At 38.3% G+C, this 22,264-nt stretch overlaps 1 protein-coding gene across 1 annotated transcript; it reads left to right on the top strand.

Moving 5' to 3' along the window:
* Positions 1 to 512: 512 nt before the first annotated feature.
* PATE3 (prostate and testis expressed 3) lies at positions 513 to 21,668 on the top strand. The gene is made up of 5 exons (XM_055305306.1): positions 513 to 561; positions 2,129 to 2,251; positions 2,769 to 2,902; positions 21,321 to 21,464; positions 21,585 to 21,668. Exons 1-5 carry the CDS (start codon positions 513 to 515, stop codon positions 21,666 to 21,668), a joined length of 534 nt encoding a protein of 177 aa, XP_055161281.1.
* The last annotated feature ends 596 nt before the right edge of the window (positions 21,669 to 22,264 follow it).

Consider the following 22,264-nt stretch of genomic DNA (forward strand, 5'->3'; position numbering starts at 1 on the left):
ATTTATATTCCCCAAATGAATGAGACCATATAATGTTTGTCCTTCTCTGATTGACTTATTTCACTCAGCATAATACCCTCCAGTTCCATCCACATCGAAGCAAATGGTGGGTACTTGTCATTTCTAATGGCTGAGTAATTGAATCAAGGTGGTTATAAGTGTGGCCTCCACTCAATATGTAATTATGGGTAAGATGCTAGACCTCACTAAGCCTGTTTCATCCTCTGTTAAATTAGGATAAGAATGATAACATCATAACTCTAATTACTATGATAAAGATTATAATAAAAAAACAAAGCTTAATGTAAACCCCCAAATTTGCTAATTATCATTATTCTTTGCTTTGGGGTCGAGAATGAACTTGAACTTCCAGAGAAAACCTTGTGTGATTGGTTCCCCTTTGGCATGAATAATTGCTGCCTGTGGTGAAGTTTTGAGTCCCTACAGCCTAAAGAGCTGCTCTTGCAGTTCCTGGCTTCTTTTCTTCCTGTGCAAGGAACTTCTGGTTCAGAATGGACAAACACTTCTTGATGGTCTTCTCCCTTTTCTGCTGCATTGTAGGTGAGTCACAGGCCTGAGAAGTGGACTCCAGAGACAGGATACAGGAACCCCTGGAAACTCTGCGGTGCCATAGGTATCCTTGGAGGGCCAGGCCTTGACCACATTTGTAAGGGAGTGGAAGCCATTCTTCGGAATGCTCTTCCTGCTTTATGTGCCAACTTTTCTGGCCTTCTCAACATTCTGCCATTCTTTACGGGGCTCAAGCCACAATGACTGCTGCCCCTTCATACTTTTTCCTCATTCTGTCTCTACCATTCCCCATAATTCAAAATCCTATCAAGGTTTTCCTGAGGCCATCCTTTCCATTCATAAATCTGTATCCCATTTGCTGAGAGAGCTGGTCAGTCTATAATGAATAATTTCATAGTTCTAGTGCTGGACAATGGCTTTTGACACCCCTTATCAGGGACTTTATATGGAAATAAATGATTATAGGAGAGGAAATATTGGATGCTCTAGAATCAGATTTTTTAAAATGCTTCAGTTGCTGTCCTAAAATCTCTGTACTTTGCTCATCTGAGAAATGGGGAAATACTTATAAAGCATTTGTGATGATTAAATCAGATACAAAGTGAGAGAACATGGTCCAAATGAGATGCTCAACAAATGCTACTTTCCTTTCCCACTTAGGTGCCCCAAGGAGGAGGTTTTTGTTTGCTTCTCTCTCTTATTAAACCTGTATTCCAATTAGTTCACCCCACAATACCACAATAAGTGTCAGTAGGCCATATCTCATGAGGACTTTACATAGATTCAGTTCAAAGTTCAAAATTACAGTGTGTTACCTAACAATATCTAAGCAGCAAATGTTAGCAACAGACAGTAGCTTAGGAAAAACTTTATTTTATTTTATTTTATTTTTAGAATTTTTTATTGGAGTTCAATTTGCCAACATATAGCATAACACCCAGTGCTCATCCCGCCAAGTGCCCCCCTCAGTGCCCATCATCCAGTCACCCCAACCCCCCGCCCACTTCCCCTTCCACTACCTCTTGTTCATTTCCCAGAGTTAGGTGTCTCTCATGTTTTGTCTCCCTCACTGATATTTTCACTCATTTTCTCTCCTTTCCCTTTATCCCCTTTCACTAATTTTTATATTCCCCAAATGAATGAGACCATATAATGTTTGTCCTTTTCTGATTGACTTATTTCACTTAGCATAATACCCTCCAGGTCCCTCCACATCGAAGCAAATAGTGGGTATTATTTTAAATACCTTCATTATTACATTCCTGGCTATCTACAGTGCTGTCAAGTAGGCTAGGCCATCATAAACCGAACCATTTTAAAGCTAGAAAAATCAATGCCATGGAGGCTAAATCGTTGCTGTAAGTTACTCAGGTTAAAAGGGCTGACAAAGGGACCAGAAGAATCCTTTTATTCTCACAATGGCATTTCCCTGGGTTATGAAGTTGGTAAGAGCTCCAACTGTTTACTACATGCTCTTTTACTCACCACCAGCTCTTCATCCACTCCTTGCACCACCCGCTCCTCCCACAATCAGGTCTAGACAACTCTAGCTTCTTCTACAGTTCCCCTGGTCTCACACCAGCTCTACGCTTTCCAGCAGTGACACCGCTCACATGCATGACATGCCACCTTCGCACAAGGACAGATCGCTGCAGGAGAGGCTTTGGTATCTGTGTTGCTCAGAAGTTCGAGTCATGCATGACTTTAAAGATCTTCCAGGGTAAGTTAGAGGGAGAAGGGAGGTTCTGTGAGATTCTTGGAAAATTCCTAGAAGAGTACTTCAGCAATTTCATATCTCAGACTAAGCCAATCCAGGAGAGGAACCAAAGAGCAGAATGCCCCTGAGCTCAGGTCCCTGTGCACACAGACAGAAGAGGATTGGGGAAAATGAGATAGGAGGAAGAAGATGGGGGTTCCATATTCCCAATGAAACTGACCAAACAGAGCTTTAACTCTGAAGACACTAAAGGACTAGTTGCTAATATTCTACCAGGAAAAAGAATGAAGCAGCTATATGGAGTTGAGGTTGTTAGGGACTCAGGCAAGCAACCATGAAGGGGGCTAGTGATTTCTACATCTCCCTGCTCGGTCCTTTTGGTAAGTATAAGCTCTGAAGCCATCCCTAAACCTACTTTCATGCCTAATTAAATTTTCACTGACAGGACTACTGCCAGGTTTGACCTGTCTTTACAGAACTTAGATCACTGGCTTATTTTCTATGTTCCTTCTTATTACAGACAACATTCTGCAATTATCGTATATGGTGTGTCAGAAATTCTGCAGAGACTTGACATTTGATTTCAACAATCGGACTTATGTTCATAAATGCTGCAAGCTCAATTATTGTAACTTCAAAAACGAACAAAGGGAGGTGGGCCAGGGGGTGGGGATGACTGGATGATGGGCACTGAGGGGGGCACTTGATGGGATGAGCACTGGGTGTTATGCTATATGTTGGCAAATTGAATTCCAATAAAAAAATAAATGAATAAATAATAAATAAAAATAAAATGCACCAATAAAATAAAATAAAATATAAAATATCTGCCTTAGAATGTAGTTATTTCTCCCCTTCATTTCTCCCTTCTGCCTGCCCTTGTTTCCTGCTCTGTCTTTGATGTACTGCAGCTCTCTTTCATTCAGTGTTATCCTTCCCGGTGCCTCCAGCTTGATTTCTACCTCAGTTGGAGGATAATGATTCTGAATAATAGATTTCTCCCATGACAGGGATACTGGCATCTCCATATCCAAGAAGCTTGTCCCAAAAGGCTCAGTATAGCATAATTTAAAACAAGACAGTTAAAAAACCTTGTGATTAGCTTAAATTAGTTGAGGTGCACTCGAAACACTTTGGATGAAAGTTCACAAATATTTTGATCCAAAGCTCCCATTTATCGTTACTATAATTAAGCAGAAATAGCAAAATGGATGGTGGACACTTGAGATTGTCCTCAACAGACATTATTTTCCCGAGTGGACTGCGTTCACTTCAAACTCAGTCATGATTTTCTTGGCCTTTACAGAGTACATTCACATACGATGTTAGTGCAAATCAGAGAGTAAGGACATTTCTGCCTCTGTGATAGTCATTCTCACACACGGTCACTTGTAGGTCTTTCAAGATGCACACTCAAGATACATCACAACTCTCCCTTCTTCTCCCTCCTCTCCTAATCTTTCCCTGTTCCTTTCTTCTTTTGCTATCCACTTCCACTATCACCTCTCCAGGAACCCACACCACTATTGTACAAATTTTCCTTCTCTGAATACTAAAGTCATTTATGTATAATTTTTTTGACGATCTCTCTTGGTGCATCATTTCTCTGCTTGTCTGATTTGCCCCAGTAAGTTACAAATCACACAAAGAATAGATACCATGTCTTACTCATTCCTGTGGCCTTTAGCAAGCCAGTGAAAGTTTATTGTGCTTAATTGAACAGCCAGTAATGTTGATGAAATTTTTCTTGTGCATCTGTTTAAGTTTACGGGATTTATGATGCTTTTATGCTTTTTCTGGCTGCATACCTATTTTCTTGAGTCTATTAGGAATGGTAATCTCTATCCCTTACCAAACAAAGAATGTTCACTTTACCTTGTTTTCCTTGAAGAGATCATGCAAAAGACACTTCTTTTTATGGAACCCTTCAGTATTCAAGTATCTTAACCAGCAATTATTTTTGATGGGATTATTCCAAAACTCATTAGCTAACCTTACTTTAAAATTCATAATCAATACTACCATTATAAAATAGAAGTGTAAGTTTAGAAAGGATAATCTTACCCAATATTATTGGAAATAGCTGAAGGCACATGTTTTCTTAGTTTTAATGATGTCGAGATTGATCACATAGATTTGTTTGTTCTCAGATTTGTCTTATACTATATAAAGTTTCTCTTCAATCTCTTATCTGACAGCTTTAGCCTCCATTGATTATTAACTAGATCCAGTATTCATTATGAGTTGAAATAGAATTACTTTATCATCTTCTATTTTTTTTAAAGGGGAGGGCAGAGGGAGAGGGAGAGAGAAAATCTTAAACAGACTCCACACTCAGCACAGAGCCCAAAGTGGAGCTCGAACTCACAACTCTGAGATCATGACCTGAGCTGAAATCAAGAGTCAGATTCTTAACCGACTCAGCCACCCAGTCACCCCTAATTACTTTATCTTCTTAATTTAAGTGTGATTCATATATAATAAAAAATACATATGTTAAGTATACAGTTTGATGTGATTTGAGAAATGTATAAACCTATGTAACCACTATCCCAGATAAAATATAGAACATTCCCATTAACCCAGTACGTTTCTTCAGGTAACCACTCACTTCCTAAGTTATTGTTCTAACTTCTATCACCATAGTATAGTTTTACCTATTCTTGAATTTATGAACTTGAACAAATGAAAGTAGACACAGTATACTTTCTTGAGTTTGGCTTCTATCACTCACCAGATATTTTTAAGATTAATGCATGTTTTTGCTTATGCCAAAAGTTTGTTCTTTTTTCCTCCATTGTATACATACACTATAATTTATTAAATTGATTCTCATGTTGATGGATATCAAGTTGTTTCAAGATTTGGGCTATTGTAGATAAAGCTACTATGGTCATCCTTTGGTAGACATACACATTCATTTCTCTTGAGTAGGTAAATAAAAGTAAAATTTATAAGTCATAGGATAGGCCTAGAAGCATATGCATAACTTTGAAAGAAACTGCCAAATAGGTTGTGAAAGTGGTCATACAAATGTATAGTTTTACCAGCACTGTATGAGAGTTCCACATTCTTCCTATCACCAATTATTATCAGCCATTTAAGTTTTAGCTATTCTAGTGGTTGTAAAGGATATCTTGCACTTTCCTGATAATGGAATTCAGCCACTTTTTATGCCTTAGTTAGAAAATAATTCATGCATGTTTCCTTCTCATACTTACATTTAAATTAACACTCAAATTTTCCTTTTAGAATTTATCTGTGTAAGAAATTGATCCAATTTGATGTATTTCCACATAGCTTATCTAATAGCCCAACAATATATTTTTTAAAATGTATGTTTTTTTCAACTAATTTGAGATGCTCCTTTCATAGTACGCTGTATTTCCATTAGCACTAATACTAATTCTGGGTCCTCTACACAGTTAAATTTTTCTATCCATTACCTCTATCTTATAACACAAAGAACAAGTTCAAACTGGATTATAAATAGAATATGAAAAGTATACAAAAAACTAGAAGAAAGCATAATATGCATTTATAACTTTGGAAGAGTCCAAAGTTACTTAAACATAACCTAAAAAGCAAAATCATTTTTTAAGAATAATAAATTAGACCACATTAAAATTAACAATGTCTGTTCATCAAAATGCATCATTAAGAGAGTAAAAAAGCAAGCTACAGACTTGGAGGAGATACCTGCAATCCTTATACCTTATGTTTATCCATAACATAAAAATAATTCTTACAAAAAGTTGAGGGACTTTATCACCACTAGACCTACCTTGCAAGAAATGCTGAAAGGAGCCATTCAAGCTAAAATGAAAAGATGCTAATTGATGGCATGAAAACACACAAAAATATACAAGGTTAATATACAGTCAGACTTAGAAAACTCTAATAGGATGGTGTGTTAACCACTTAGCTATAATACAAAGGGCAAAGGGAAAAGCATTAATATAATTTTAGCTACTATAATTTATTAGCAAATATGCAATATAAAAAGAGGTAAATAATAACATCAAAATTTTAAAATGGGGGAGTAAAAGGGCAAAAGGGTAAGGCTTTTGTAGACATTCAAAGGTAAGATGCCATCACCTTAAGCTGGACTGTTTAAACTACTTGGGACTTACCTCAGCAATCAGACTTATGTGAAAAAATAATGCAACTACAATTATTATAACTTCAATAAGACTCAAGCATAAAGCAAAAACCTGTAGTAGACACACGAAAGCTGAGAAAGGGGAGAAAGAACAAAAAATCATGGAAAATTATCAATTTTCAAAGATAGGCAGAGAGAGAGTGGGAAAGAAATAATATAAATACAAAACAACCAGAAAACAATTAATAAGATAGCATTAGTAAATCCTTATATAACAATAATAACTCTAAATGTACATGGATTGAAAAAATAAATGTACATGGATTGAAAAAATAAATGTACATGGATTGAATTCCCCAGTCAAAAGACATCGGATGGCTGAATGGATAAAACAAGTTTTGATTATATGCTGTCTATAAGAAACTCACCTTAGTTTTAAGGATACACATAGGCTCAAAGCAAAGGTGTGGAAAAAGATATTTCATGGAAGTGGAAACCAGAAGAAAGCAGGATAGCTGTACTTATATCACACAAAATAGACTTTCAGTCATAAACAGTAATAAGAGACAAAGAAGGTCAATACATAATGGAATTCATCAGGAAGATAGGATAATTATAAATATATACAAACTTAACACTGGAGCACCTAAATGTATCAAATAAGCAAATACTAACATATTAAAGGAGAAATAGACAATGATACAATAGCAGCAGGGGACTTTAATACTCCACTTTCAGCATTGGAAAGATCATCCAGACAGAAAAACAACAGGTAAACAATGGACTTAAACCACACATTGGGTCAAATGGACTTAACAGATATTTATAGAACATTCTATCCAACATAAACAGAATAAATATTCTTCTCAAGTGCACATGTAACATTCCCCAGGATAGTCTGTAAGACAGAACACAAAACAAGTCTTGGCAAATTGAAGGAGATTGAAATCATACCAAGTATCTTCTGACCACATTGGTATGAAGCTAGAAATCAATAACAAGAAAAATGGAAAAATCTACAAACATATGGAAATTAAACAACACATTCCAGAACAACCAATGGCTCAAAGAAGAGATCAAAAGAAAAATTAAAAATACATATATTGAGACAAACAAAAATGGAAATGCAATATAACAAAACATATGAGGTGCTGCAAAAGCAATTCTGAGAGGGAAGTCTAATAGTAATAAATGCACACATTAAGAAAAGAGAAAGATATCAAATAAACCTAATTTTATAACTCAAAGAACTAGAAAAACAAAACGAAATAAGTCCACAGATAGCAGAATCAAGGAAATAGCAAAGATCAGAATGGAAATAAATGAAATAGAGACAAGAAAATTTTAAAATACCAGAAGTAAGAGCTGGTTTCTCAAAAACATAAACAAATAGACAAATTACTAGCTAGACTAGGAAAAAGAGAGAAGATTCAAATAATAAAATCAGAAATGAAAAAAGGAGACATTACACTGATAACACAAAAATAATAAGAATTTTTAAAGACCACTAAGAATAGTCATTTGCCAATTGGTGAACCTAGGAAAAATGGATAAATTTCCAGAAACATATAACCTACCAAGTCTGAATCAGGAGGAAATAAAAAATCTGAATAGACCAATAATAAGTAAGGAGATTGAATCCATAATCAAAGCTCTCACAACACAAAAAAATCCCAGGATCAGATGCCTTTGTCAGCAAATATATCAAACATTTAAAAAATAATTAACATCGATCCTCAAATTCTTTCAAAAAATTAAAAAGGAGAGAATATTTTAAAATTCATTTTACAAGGCCAACACTACCCTGATGGTGAAGCCAGATAAAAGCACTACCACAAAAGAAAACTATAGACTAATATCCCTGGTAAATATAAACATTCTCAACAAAATATTAGCAAACTAACTTTAACAACACATTGAAAGGATTAATAATTGTAACCAAATGGAATTTATGTCTGGGACACAAGGATGGCTCAACAGTATGCACATCGATAAACGTGATATACTGCATTGATAGAATGAAAAATTAAAATTATATGATCATTTTGATTGATACAAAAAGCATTTGACAAAATATAACAGCATTTCATGAGAAAAATTATCAACAAAGTGTTTATAGAGGGAACATACCTCAACATAATAAAAACCCATATATGACAAGCCCATAGCTAACATTATGCATATAGTGAAAAATTGAAGGCTTTTCCTCTAAGATCAGGAACAAGGCAAAGGGGCTGACACCCACTACTCTTACTCAAGATCTACTGGAAGTCCTAATGAGAGCAATTAGGCAAGAAAAAGAAATAAAAGATCAGAAAGGATCAGAAGTAAAATTATCATTATTTGCAGATGATGTGAACATATATTTGAAAACTCTAAAGACATAACCAAAAAGGTATTGGAAGTAAGCAACACACTCAGTTGGGTTTAGGTTATAAAATTAACACACAGATACTAGTTGCACTTGTACCTAACAACAAAATATCTGAAAAAGAAATAAAGACAACTATCTCATTCATGAGAGCATCAAAACAAACCAAAAATATTTAGGAATAAATTTAAGGAAGGAAGTGAAAAATCTGTACAATGAAAACTACAAGACATTGATGAAAGAAATTGAAGAAGACACAAACAAATGGACAGATATCCCATGTTCATGAATTGGAATTAATATTGTTAAAATGTCCATATACCCGAAGCCATCTATAGATTCAACATAATTCCTATCAAAATTCTAATGGCATTTCTTAAAGAAATAGAAAATCAATACTAAAATTTCTGTGGAACCACAAAAGACCCTGTGTAGCCATACCAATCATGAGAAAGAAGAACGAAGCTAGAGGCATCACAATTCTTGATATAAACTATACCATAAAGCTAAAAAATTTAAAACAGTATGGTACTGGCATAAAAATAGAAGGAAAAATCAATCGAACAGAACAGAGAGCCCAGAAATAAACTCCTGTATTTATGGTCAATTGATATTTGACAAGGGAGTCAAGAACACTCAATGGAAAAAAGATAGTCTCTTCAACAAATGATATTGGGAAAAATAGATACTCAGACACAAAAAAATTAAATTGGACCCCTATCTTAAACCATTCACAAAAATTAATTCAACTTGCATTAAAGACCTAATACTGCAAAACCCCTAAAAGAAAACAGGGGAAAGAAGCTTCTTGACATTGGTCTTGGCAAAGACTTTTTAGATATGACATCAAAGGCACAAGCAACAAAAGTGGGTTTAAATCAAACTTAAAGCTTCTATGCAGCCAAACATAAAAAATAAAATGAAAAGGTAACTTACAAAATGGGAGAAAATATTTTCAAGCCTTATATCAGATAAGAGGTTAATATCCAAAATGTATAAAGAAGTCATACAATTCAATAACAATAAAACAACTTCTGGCATTTATTGAGCACCTAATACATACCAGGCAATTAATATATCATTTCTTTCTTGCAATAACTCAGTAAAGAAGATGCTATTATTTTCATTTCATAAATAAGGAAAGGAGTTTGAGATGTTAAGAGTGCTCTTAAATGGCCCTTAAGAGGGCCATTTGGTGATATAGTCACAGAACTGGGGTGATTCAAATTGGGATCTTTGGCCTCGAAACACATCAGTCTCCAAGTATTCATACAAAAAGAAAAGAAAAGAAAATCCAATTTAAAATTGGGCAGAAGAATTAAATAGACATTTCTCCAAAGAAGACTTCCAACGACCAATAGGTACATGAAAAGATGTTCAACATCACTAATCATCAAAGAAATCTAAACCACAATGAGCTATCTATCACCTTACACCTGTTAAAATGGCTATCATCAAGACAAATAGAGATAACAAGTGTGAGAATATGAAGAAAAAGACACCATTGGTGGGAACGTAAATTGGTACACCTACTATGGAAAAGAGCATGGGGGTTCCTCAAAAATTTTAAAATAGAACTACCATATGGTCCAGCAACTTCACTCCTGGAATATATACCCAAAAGAAATGAAAACAGGATATCAAAGAGATATATGCACTTCCACATTTATTGCAGCATTATTTATAATATTATTTATAACAGCCATGCTGTGAAAACAGCTTGTGTTCCTCAACAGATTAATGGATAAATAAGAGATGTGATATCCTCCCCCAACACGCACACGGGAATATTGTTCAGCCCTGGTAAAGAAGAAAATTCTGACCCTTGAGAAAACAGGATGAGACTTTTTTTTATTTTAATTTTTTAAATTTTAAAAGAGTTATTTATTTATTTATTTATTTGACAAAGAATGAGAGAGAGAGAGAGCGAGAGCACGAGCCAGGGGGAGAGGCAGAGGGAGAAGCAGACTCCTTGCTGAGCAGGGACCCTGACACAGGGCTCATTCCAGGAACCCTGTGATCATGACCTGAGCAGATGCGTAACCAACTAAGCCATCCAGGCGCCCCAACAGGATGAAACTTGATGGTATTTTGTGAAATAAATTAGACAGAGAAAGACATATGCTGTATGATCTCACTTATATGTGGAATCTAAAATGTCAAACTAGTAAGAATAAAGAGTAAAAAGGATGGTTACCAGGGTCTAAGGGGGGAGGAACTGAGGAGTTATTGTTTAAAGGTACAAACGTGCAACCAGTAGATAAATAAGTCCAGAACATCTAGTGTGCAAAACAGTGATTACAGACAATACTGTATTATAATAGAGTATAATCATTACAGCTCTAATCGCTCTGATTCTAAAAACTTGTCTCTTTCCTTCATGTCACTATGGGCAGTTGGAACGGCTTCCAAATTCCCCAGAATGTATTTCTTTCTTTAATAGAAAGTAGCTCACTGGAGGGTAAATGTGTAATTTCCATTTGAGTTCCCCAATGATAGGCATCTGACTAAAACATGTTACCTGTTAATCATTTAAAACTGTAAAGAAGTATTTAATAGTTTCATTGTCTGCTACTTTTCAAGAATGAATTTCATTTTAAACCCTACCTTCTTCTTGAGCCCGTTAACTGTTCCCGACCATGTTAGTCCAAGATCAAATTAGGAAATTGTTTTAATCATTGTTTTCCCTGCCTTTAGAGCATATAGCTATTTTGCTTCCTTTGAACAAATAACCCACATAGAATCTATTTTTTTAGGAGTGTTATTTTCTTTTTTTTTTCTCTTTTTTTGAAGATTTTATTTTTTTATTCACAAAAGACAGAGAGAGAGAGAGGCAGAGATACAGGCAGAGGGAGAAGAAGGCTCCATGCCGGGAGCCTGAAGCGGAACTTGATCCCGGGACTCCAGGATTGCACCCTGGGCCAAAGGCAGGCACCAAACCCGCTGAGCCACCCAGGGATCCCCAGGAGTGCTATTTTGTAATGAAGGAGTTGACACAAAAGAAAAAGGAAAGGAAGAGGAGGAAGTGGGGGGGAGGAGTGTTGGAGGATGAGTTTCATGACTGCTTTCATGACTGTGATAACTAAAAACTAGGAACAACCCAATTGTTCGTAGACAGCAGAAACGATAAAACATGGTATATTTATACTGCATGACCCTACACAGCAATATAAAGACTAAACTATTGCTATATGCAAACAACATGGATAACGTCCAAAGACATAGTGATGAGCAAAAGAAACCAGGCACAAAAGAGCACAGTTCATATCACTTCTATAATTTCACTCACATGAACTTTAAAAACAAGACAGAAATACAGTGATAGAATTCAGAAGTGTCCTTATATTTGAGGGTTATGACACAGGAAGGAACAGAGAAAGCACTATTTTAATAAAAAAAATTATTTTGACGGCCATTTAAATCATCAAAGAAATCTTTTCAAGAAGTTGTCTTCTTTGTCTAACCATGTATTAATACCATATTGTTCTAATTACAGAAGATTTGTTGCTGATTTCAATATTAGGAAAGGCTAGCCCTCTTTCATTCCTGCTTTCTGCATTTTCTTGGCATTTCTCGTTTGTTTATTCTTCCAATTGATCTTCATGCCTTGTCTTACTCCAGGGTGAAATGTGATGGTATGCTTTTATTGGCATTTTTTTCAAGCCAACTACTGTATCTTTTATAGTTTTTTAAATAGGTTTCTAAATTTATATGGATGTTTTTCTACTTTACATGAGACAGACATTCCATTTTATATTCTAAGTAGTTATTGTATGTGTGAATGCTATTAATAATTGAATGTTGATTTCATGTTGTAGTACTTTAATAACTTTTGTGTTATTCGTAGCTTATCTATTGAATCTTTTGGTTTCATCAGATATACACTCCTTCATTTGCAAGAGAAAATAGTTTAGTCTCTTCCTTTCAAATTCTAAGACCTCTAATCCTTTTCCATAAGTAATTACATTGATTAATTTTCTAATATTATATTAATTATCAGTATGGGTAGTGAACATCCTTGCCTCATTTCTTATTTTAGCATGAAAGCATCTAACATTTCTCTCAGGTTTTTGGACTGAGATATGTATCACTTTCTCATGTTAAAGACATTTATCAATTCCACTTTTGAGTTTTTAAACAGATGAACAGGTGTTGAAATTTGTGAAATGACTACTTATTATATTTTAGGATGATTATCTATTTTTTGTTATTATAATATTATGTTAATTGACATTTTTAACATTGAACCACTCTTGCATCCCTAGAATAAGGTTCACTTGGCCAAAATGTGTGCTGCATTGCATCACCTGATCCCAATTCTTCACCCCTCCTTTATGTCTACATCCTTTAAATTGCAAACTCTCAATGTCCTCCCATTGTAGGTGGGATTACCTGCCCATTTTCCTAATGGCCATGTAACTTGCTTTGGCCATTAGGGTGTTAGCAGATTTAATGTAAGCAGAAGTTTATAGGCTCATGGGCTTGGCTCTTGCTCTCTTATGCTTCTGCCATTGCCACGAATAAGACATGTCTAAGCTAGTCTATTGGTCCCAGGAAAAGATGAACATGCAGAGCAGAGCTGGGTCACCCTAGCAAAGGCCAACCTAAATCAATCAATCTCCAGCTACCTCCTAAACATATGAATGAGTCTGGTCTCGCTGAGATTAGCAGAGCTGCCCAGCTGAGCAAACCAGGATCATCTGAATTCCTCAGACACAGGAAAATAATTTGTAATTTTAAGCCACTGAGTTTTGGAATGGTTTGTTACTCAACAAAAAACAAAATCCTTCATTCTATGCTATTCTTTTATCTACTATTAAAATGTTTGCTAATACTTTGTCAAATATTTTTATTTTTATTTATTTATTTTTAAAGATTTTATTTATTTCAAACAAAGAAACAGGGAAAAAGAAAGAGAGAATGCGTGGGGAGGAAGAGGAAGACCCTGATGCAGGTCTCGATCCCAGGACCCTGGGCTCATGACCTGAGCTGAAGGCAGAGGCTTAACTCATTGAGCCATCCAGGTGCCCCATCAAATATTTTTTAAAAAAAGATTTTATTTATTTATTCATGATCGACAGAGAGGGAGGGAGAGAGAGAGAGAGAGAGAGAGAGAGAGAGGCAGAGACACAGGCAGAGGGAGAAGCAGACTCCATGCAGAGAGCCTGACGTGGGATTCAATCCTGGGTCTCCAGGGTCATGCCCTGGGCTAAAGGCAGTGCTAAACCACTGAGCCACCTGGGCTCCGGTCAAAGATTTTTAAATTGATGTTTATAAGTGAGATTTTTGTAATGCTCTATATTACATAAACTCATTTGAATTTAGATATTAATATTATTTGTTTGATAAAAAATGTTTCCTTTCCTTATCTGTACTCTGAAATAGTTTAAGTAGCATTGGAATAATTTAGTTTTTAAAAGTTTTGGGGCAACGGGTGCCTGGGTGGCTCAGCTGGTTAAGCATCTGACTCCTGATTTCAGTACAGGTCATGATCTCAGGGTGGTGGGATGGAACCCCAAAGGGCCTCCGTGCTGGGCATGGAGCCCACTTAAGATTCTCTCTCTTCTCCTTCTACAACCGCCCCCTCCTCCAAAAACGAAAGATTTTTTTTTTTTTAATTCTTCAGTGAAACCATAAGGTTGTAGTGCTTTTTTGGGAGGTAGCAGAGGCTCTTTTATAATTTTTTTTTCTATTCTTCATTTTTTTTATTTTTTAAAGATTTATTTACTTATTTTAGAGAGAGAGAGAGCAGGAGCAGGAGGGGCAGAGGGAGAGGGATAGAGAATCACAAGCAGATTGCATCCTGACCACAGAGCATGAGATCACCACCTAAGTAAAAAAAACAAGAGTCAGTTGCTTAACCAACTGCACCACCCAGGCACCTCAATTTTCTCTATTTTTTTAAATTTTTTATTTTATTATTTATGACAGTCAGAGAGAGAGAGAGAGACAGAGACACAGGCAGAGGGAGAAGCAGGCTCCATGCACCGGGAGCCCGACGTGGGATTCGATCCCGGGTCTCCAGGATCGCGCCCTGGGCCAAAGGCAGGCGCCAAACTGCTGCGCCACCCAGGGATCCCAATTTTCTCTATTTTTTAAAATAGAAATGAGTTTGTGTAGCCTTTCTAATTCTGCTTGTGTTGGTCTGGGTAAAAATTCTATTTTCCTAGAAAACTACTTATTTCAACTAGATGTTTATATTCATTTACATAGGATTATATAAATTAATTTTGAAATTTAAAGTAAATATTTTATCTTTTTAAAGATTTTATGTATTTATTTGAGAGAGAGCAAGAAAGAGCAGGAGCTGGGGAGAGACAGAGGGAGAGGGAGAAGTAGACTCCCTGCGGAGCAGGGAACCTGATCCCGGGACCCTGGGATCATGACCTGAGCCAAAGAGAGTTGCTTAACCGACTGAGCCACCCAGGTGCCCCATAAGGTAAATATTTTTAGAAATTTCCTTGTTTGGGTTGTTTATTTCTCCTTTATGATATCTAATATTTTGTATTTGTGCAGCCTCCTTTTTAAAATAACAGGTTAACTTGTGATTTGCTTATTTAGATAAACTTTATAATTCATTTTTTTTGTGTTTATTTCCTGTTTTCTACCTGTGGCAGACATATCCTAAGGTATGAGATACACCCAATGAGTCATGCCCTTGAATAGCCCCCTCCCCTTGAGTGTGGGCAGTACTTGTGACTTGCTTCTAACCAATAGAATGTAGCAAAGGTGATGCAATATCATTCATATTATTATGTTACATTTTATAAGGCTGGATCTTAGCAAACAGGAGAGAGACTTTCCCACTGGCCTTGAAGAAGCAGTGATGTTATATATTGACTATGGGGATAGCCCTGTGGCAGAGAACTATGAATGAATGGCCTCTTGGAGCTGAGAGAAGCCCTAGCCAACAGCCAGAAAGAAAATAGGAATCTTAGTTCTACTACAAAGAGATGAATTCTACTAAAAGGCCAAGAGTTGAGAAGCCGATTCTTCCTAAATAGTCTTCAAATGAGAACATGGCTTGGTCTACCCCTTGATTACGACCTTGTGATTTTATATCTCACCTATAGAAGCTGTGAGATAACGTGTTTAAGCCACTAAGGTTATGGTACACAGCCACAGAAAGTAACAGCCCTATGGAATGAATACACTACCTCTAAGATTTCTGCTTTTAGGGATCCCTGGGTGGCGCAGCGGTTTGGCACCTGCCTTTGGCCCAGGGCGTGATCCTGGAGACCCGGGATCGAATCCTATGTCGGGCTCCCGGTGCATGGAGCCTGCTTCTCCCTCTACCTGTGTCTCTGCCTCTCTCTCTGTGTGACTATCATAAATAAATAAAAATTTAAAAAAAAAGATTTCTGCTTTTACTTATTGCTAGTTCTTTCCATTTTTCTGCTTTGTTCTTGGTCTGCTATTTTGAGTTGAGTGCTTAATTAATTTGTTACTTTTTAAGTTTTGTGTGTATTTAATGCTATGTATTTTCCCCTGATATAAATGCTATAGTTATATCCCATAGTTTTTGATATGTCATGTTTTCTGTTAAGAAATTCTGCATTTTTGTTTTTTGCCCTGGATTTTCCTATTAAGAGCTGCTTAGGAACATGTTTCTATATTTCCAGGTGGTGGCACCTCTTTGATCTTGTTTTTAACTTGGCAAGCGAATATCGCTTATATTATTTCTATTTCTTGGAATTTAGTATTTCGTTGAGGCCTTGCAAAGATTTTCCAAATTTAGATATTTGGAAAATGTCATCGGACTTCACAGAACACACTTATTCTCTAGGAAATACTTATAGTGCTTACTGAATACAGCTTTTATTTGAGGACAAAGGATACAGTGAAGCAAAAGGAGGAGAGGGCAGACAAAAGTTGGGGAAATCCAAGAGACATTCCATGCACAAGCTCCCAGGAGTCCTCATTTACATACAGACTGTTCTCTGTTGCTGGATTGCACAATCAAAATCTGTGTGAGGAATCTCGGCTTCAGGACTATTTTAAACAAAAGGTATTAAGGAGGGTGCATATGGTTGGTGGGGAGGGGTGGGGTTATAATGTCTCTGACCATGTGATCAAGCCAGACTGGAAAACAGTTTATTTTTTTCAGTAAATAAAATGATGCTGGGAGTCACCAGGGGAGTTTCAGACTTTAAAGAGCATGTCATAAATGTTTTTATCCTGGCCAAAAGGCCAAACATCTACTGAGAAAAATATGGACCTTTTACAGTTCAGATATAAATCAACTCTATCCTCCAAAGGGCAGATATATGTGAAGAATCTTTGTTAATGTCCTATGCGTACTTGAAAAGCTGTGTTCTCTATTATCTGCATTCAGGATTAGATATAGGTTTATAGGATCTGCCTTAATAATCATGTTATATATGTCTTCAGTCTCCTTGCTAATTATTTACCCGCATGATCTAGTGATTAGCATGCATTTCTTTTTCTCATCATATCTCCTATAGTTTCTATAGGAGAGTTGTTAAGAAAAGCTGTTGCTGTGGTATAGGCTGCTTAAGTTTTAATCATTTATATCTTTATTGTAGGTTAGTGGCTTTAATAATGTGAAGTATATTATCTCTTTTGATGATTTTGAGCCCCAAAATAGGCTCCTGACCTACACTCATTATTAAATTATATTTTCCCATCTTGAATTGTTTTGACTTCATCATATTTCTGAATCATCGTAGAGTTGGATTTTGCTGTTTACTAAACAAAAATCTTTTTAAATTAATTCAGTTGCTATGGTTAGTCAATGCTGTTCTATTGCTTTATGGTATATGTGCATTTGTGTGTATCTTTTTTCACTTTAAGGTCTATTATCTTTTATATTATCTCTGTTTTTAAGTTCATTTAAGTAACTTCTATACCCAACATGGTATGACTCACAATCCCGAGATCGACAGCCCCATGCTTTTTTGACAGAGGCAGTCAGGTGCTCCTCTACTATATCCTTTTCTATTTTAGGGGGGAAGAGAAAGGATTATTTAAGAAAATATATGTTCCTATATGGTTTAAAGATCTAAAAACATGTTTATTATTTCTGTGTTATCAAATCAGTCATGTTATCTACCCCCATTCCAAATTTCAGTGTAGTATCTATATTTATGTTGCCATTATTACACAGGTTATCATGACTGCAGCAAAATGTTTCTTTCAGTAAGTCATGGAATACTTGGACCATTCCCTCTTCACAAGCTTTACAAGACAATCGTGTATAACGATACAGGGCTCTCCCTAAAGAGAGAAAAAAAGCAAGTGTGATCGCCTTGCTTAATCACACTGTCTTCCCAGCAATGACATCTCTCCAGAAGCTCATTGGTTTTCCATGGATGAGAATGATCCCCAAAACAGTGCCTGCATCTCATCGAGGTCTCTCTAGACAGGACCAGGAAAAAACCTCAGCCTCCCACACAGACTCCACCTCAGGTGGGTGTACCACTGAGAATTCCACTTTCCCCAGCCTCTCCTACGGTCCCAGTTTCCATCCACACTTTGACTCCAGGAAAGGTGGGCACCATTGGTAATGTCTTGTGTCTCTCTCTAACCTGAACTTACCTGTAACTCGATCAGTGTAGTAGTAGTGTTCTGTGGAACAACTCCTGTTACGCATCATTAGATTGAACTTCCAGCACTTTTTCAAGCCACTGCGGCATCTGTATCCATCAAAGTGGGCACATTGATAGCAAGATCGAATCACTAAATAAAGGAAAGATTTAAAGCAGAGTTCTAGGGAAAGTAATTATGCTTCAGAAGCCTGCCCCACTATCAACATTTACACTAGCATGGTATAGATCTCACAAGAAGGAAGTTGACACCCTTCCCAACTTCTGCCAAGGGTCTTTACACCTTTGAGTAGGTCATATGACCTGGAGGAGTCCAGCCCCCTCCCTCCTTCACCCAAGGCTCAGGGCAGTTAAAAAAAACACTAGAGCAGTGAGTGAGGACAGTGAAATATAGTCAGGGTGGGTAGAGAAACAATGTTTGAAAACAATCAAGAATGTCCCCTCTCATTGTGGCATTATTTATCCAAAAAATGCAAACCAACTACACCATACATTTCGCTGTCAGCACTCTGTCTCCTATGGAGAGAAGAAGAAAAATTGTCCTTGAGCCATTTTATAGCATCTCAAAAAGTCAAGTTGCTCCCCATATAGCCCCTCACCACCCATCCCTGCCTCTTTCACCAGGCTTTACCTTCATCCATGAAGAGCACTGTGAATATGCCCAGCAGAAGCAATGGGAACATCCTGGGGCCCATTCCTGAGACAATCCCAGCAGGAGGTTCCAGCTTTATTTATTCCCATCACCTGCCCTCAGGCCTCCCATTAGATCACAGAATTACAAATTTCAGATCAAGCCACCTGAATCCTCTCTACAATGTTCTGAGGAGAGGGTACATCATGTCTGTGTTTGCATTCCTCCAGATACTTGGGACTCACTCCATCCAGACACCCCGTCTCATTTTATTAGATCCAGAATAAGGTACTAATTAATGTTGGTATAGAATCTCTCTCCCTAGTACCTCATCACTTCGCTTGTAGTTCTAGTTGTTGGCCTACACGCAGCATGTAGGCCACAGGACAGCCTTTTGCACCTGACAAAGCTAGGGTCATTGAGCATCTGTGAGGGAGTTGCTCAGTCCCTTTCAGGCACCATAACCATCCTGGACACTGGCCTCAGTGTGACCTTCAATGGCACTACATCCCTCGCAAGGTGGTTCATACTCCAGATGTGGTCTGACTGCCCAGTATCCCACCTCTCTGCAAGATGGATGGGACACCTCAAGAAGGAGAGGGACGAGGAAGTGAAGATGATCTGTTTCCTTTGAATTTTATTCATTATTTGTCCAAGGGAGACAAAGACCATATGATTACAGTGGGAGAGACTTACACCGGGGGTGATAGGGATTAGTCACTAGAAATGGAGTGTCAGGGGGGAAAGGAGCAGGGCGGCCTGGAAATGAGTTTTCCCATTGGTTCTCTGCCTTTTCCTCTCCCTCCAGATGGTGCCACACAGTTGTGCCTCCCTGTGTCATATACCAAGTGTCACTAAGTGTCATCAGTGAGCCTTGGGAATAGACACATATGTAAATGAGAAATATTTGTATATAGGTACAAATTTCCCATTCCATGCTTGCCCCACCACTTTCCTGTTATCTCCCATGTGCCTAACCCAGTTGGTCATTCTAAGGTTTTTCCTTATTTATGTATCTTGTCTCTTTTGCCTCTCAAGGACAAAAGTGCCATGAACGCAAGATTTTCCTGTGTTGTGTTCACTGCTTCCTCCTCAGCACCTAGAAAGATGCCTTGCACCCTATCAGACAGTCAAAACTATCTGATGAAAGCATGAATGCATTCCTGGTATGGTTAACCTGGGAGGCACGAGGGAATGGTGCCCCCATATGGAGAGCCCCTAATTCCAAGTTCTCAGGATGACATTCCTTGCCTACCTCACAGCTGGTGGTCACCACAGAGAAGACAGGCATCAATAATGGCAGATTCCCGTGTCTTGGGGAAAGAGTGAGTGTGGGGCCCATTTCTCTGAGTGGGCTCATTCCCAGAGCCAATCACAGGCTACTCCAAGTGTGATTCCCAAATAATCTTCTCCTGCATATCTGGGATACAAGCCCAAATGTGCTACCTACCTGCCATGAGATCTTCGACAAGTTATTCACTTCTCTGAGCCTCTGGGACCTCACAGGTGGAAACAAGGACTGTCAGAGGTATAGCAGATATGGTTGTTAGGACGAGAGAAATTCAAGGATGGGTAATGGGCAGTAAGACCCTACTTGGTGTCAAACATTCTTTGGGCATGTTGTGCACTTGATTTCTCTGGATTTTCTGAACAACCACATAGGTCAGAAATAATTGACCTCATCTTCCAGTTGAAGCCCAAAGGCACTTAGGAAGTATTTTTCCCTAGGGAACAAGCATATCTGTTTGATTCATTGGGCTGTTTCTTTCTCTTTCCAATCTGGAGGAGGATTTCCAGAGCTGGAGATGACAGTGGGGAGAGAAGGAGGAGGAACAGGTAAGAAAAAGGGTGTCTCCATTTACAAAAAAGAAAGAAATAGATTCTCTCTCTACCTGGCGGAGACAACATTCACAAACTAACTCCCACTGAAAGTAGGGTGTCCTGCAAGCCAGGCTAGGATCTAAGACTTATTTTTTTTAAGATTTTATTTATTTATTCATGAGAGACACACAGAGAGAGGCAGAGATATAGGCAGAGGGAGAAGTAGGCTCCCTGGAACTGGATCCCAGGACTCCAGGATCCCACCCTGACCCAAAGGCAGATGCTCAACCGCTAAGCCACCCAGGCGTCCTGGATCTAAGACTTATGAGCCTCTGTCTGGTAAGTATGTCCCACAGGGACTACATCTGTGAGTCTTGCATTTGGACCAAGTGAGACACGGACACCAATCCATGGATGAAGTCCGGAGGGTCTGAGCCAGGAGAATCCACTAATGCTCGAAGCCCAAGACCCCATGTTCTGGCTGGGAAGATGCTCCTCCCCAATGATCTGGGCCCCCAGGGATTAAAATCTGCAGTGAATCCCAAATCTGTGCAACATGTCTTTCTCCTGTGTTCTTCCAGGCAACTTTCAACAATACTCGGATTAGAAGCAACAGAAGTTGTGGAAATACACCAAACTACCAAGAAGTACATAAAACTCCCTTTGTGCTTCCAAATGTGAGGAAGAGTGAACATTCTGGCATTCTTCCATATAAGAATGCTTCTGTACAGATACTACAGGTTCATGTTCATAACAACTGTCATAGCTGACATGGTATGTGTGAGGTTGTGGTTTGTTATTGTCGAGATGGTGCCTTTATCGATGTCCCTGGCTTCCCCTCCTAGGATGTGAGCCCCAGAAATGGCAGGAGTTGCAGCAACTGGTCCCCTGCAGCTTCCAGACTCAGCCAGACCCAGCCAGCAGCTTAGCCTTGCAACACCTCTCACCTGAGGGTCTTGGTGTGAGCCCCAGACACACCTTGGACCCCTGCGGCCACCTCTCCCTCCAGCAGACAGAGAGGGAAATGCCTCCATATCTGAGCTCCTGGAACCAGGGTCCCAGCTCTTCTCCCTGTTGGGGCTGAGAATGTGCACCTTCTCCCCTCCTCTCCTGGCTCCTACTCAAAGCCTTTCCACCCTGCTGCCCCTTCCTCGGTGGGAGGTTGTAGGACATGCTGTCCTGCTCCTGCCCTGCCCAGAGGCCCCACCTGTACCCACGCCCTATCTGGATAGATGGAGGAGAAGGCCATGGGCTTGAGGCCACATTTGGCCCCTTTGTAGTCAGCCCAATGTTGATCTCACCTTGCCTCTGCAGGAGGACAGTGAAAGGGCAGGGGATGTAGGGACAAAGAAAATTAAAACGGACCCTTTCCCCCAACCAACCCAAAGAAAGTTCCCTGCATTCAACAATATCCCCTTCAACCATTTCTGCCAACCTCAGAGAAGCACTTCCCTTGGCCCTGCTCAGCAGGGCGCACACCTGAGGGTGGGATTATCTGGTCCCAGGTGAGTCAGTGAGAGGAGGG

The sequence above is a fragment of the Nyctereutes procyonoides genome, unplaced genomic scaffold (assembly GCF_905146905.1).
Source record: "Nyctereutes procyonoides isolate TBG_1078 unplaced genomic scaffold, NYPRO_anot_genome, whole genome shotgun sequence".
Taxonomy (NCBI): domain Eukaryota; kingdom Metazoa; phylum Chordata; class Mammalia; order Carnivora; family Canidae; genus Nyctereutes; species Nyctereutes procyonoides.

Coding starts and splice junctions, on each gene's coding strand:
- PATE3 (XM_055305306.1), top strand. CDS start 513: ATGGACAAACACTTCTTGATGGTCTTCTCCCTTTTCTGCTGCATTGTA. Junction 2,252..2,768: donor GACTTTAAAGATCTTCCAGG/GTAAGTTAGAGG, acceptor TTCTTATTACAG/ACAACATTCTGCAATTATCG. Junction 21,465..21,584: donor TTCCATATAAGAATGCTTCT/GTACAGATACTA, acceptor TTCCCCTCCTAG/GATGTGAGCCCCAGAAATGG.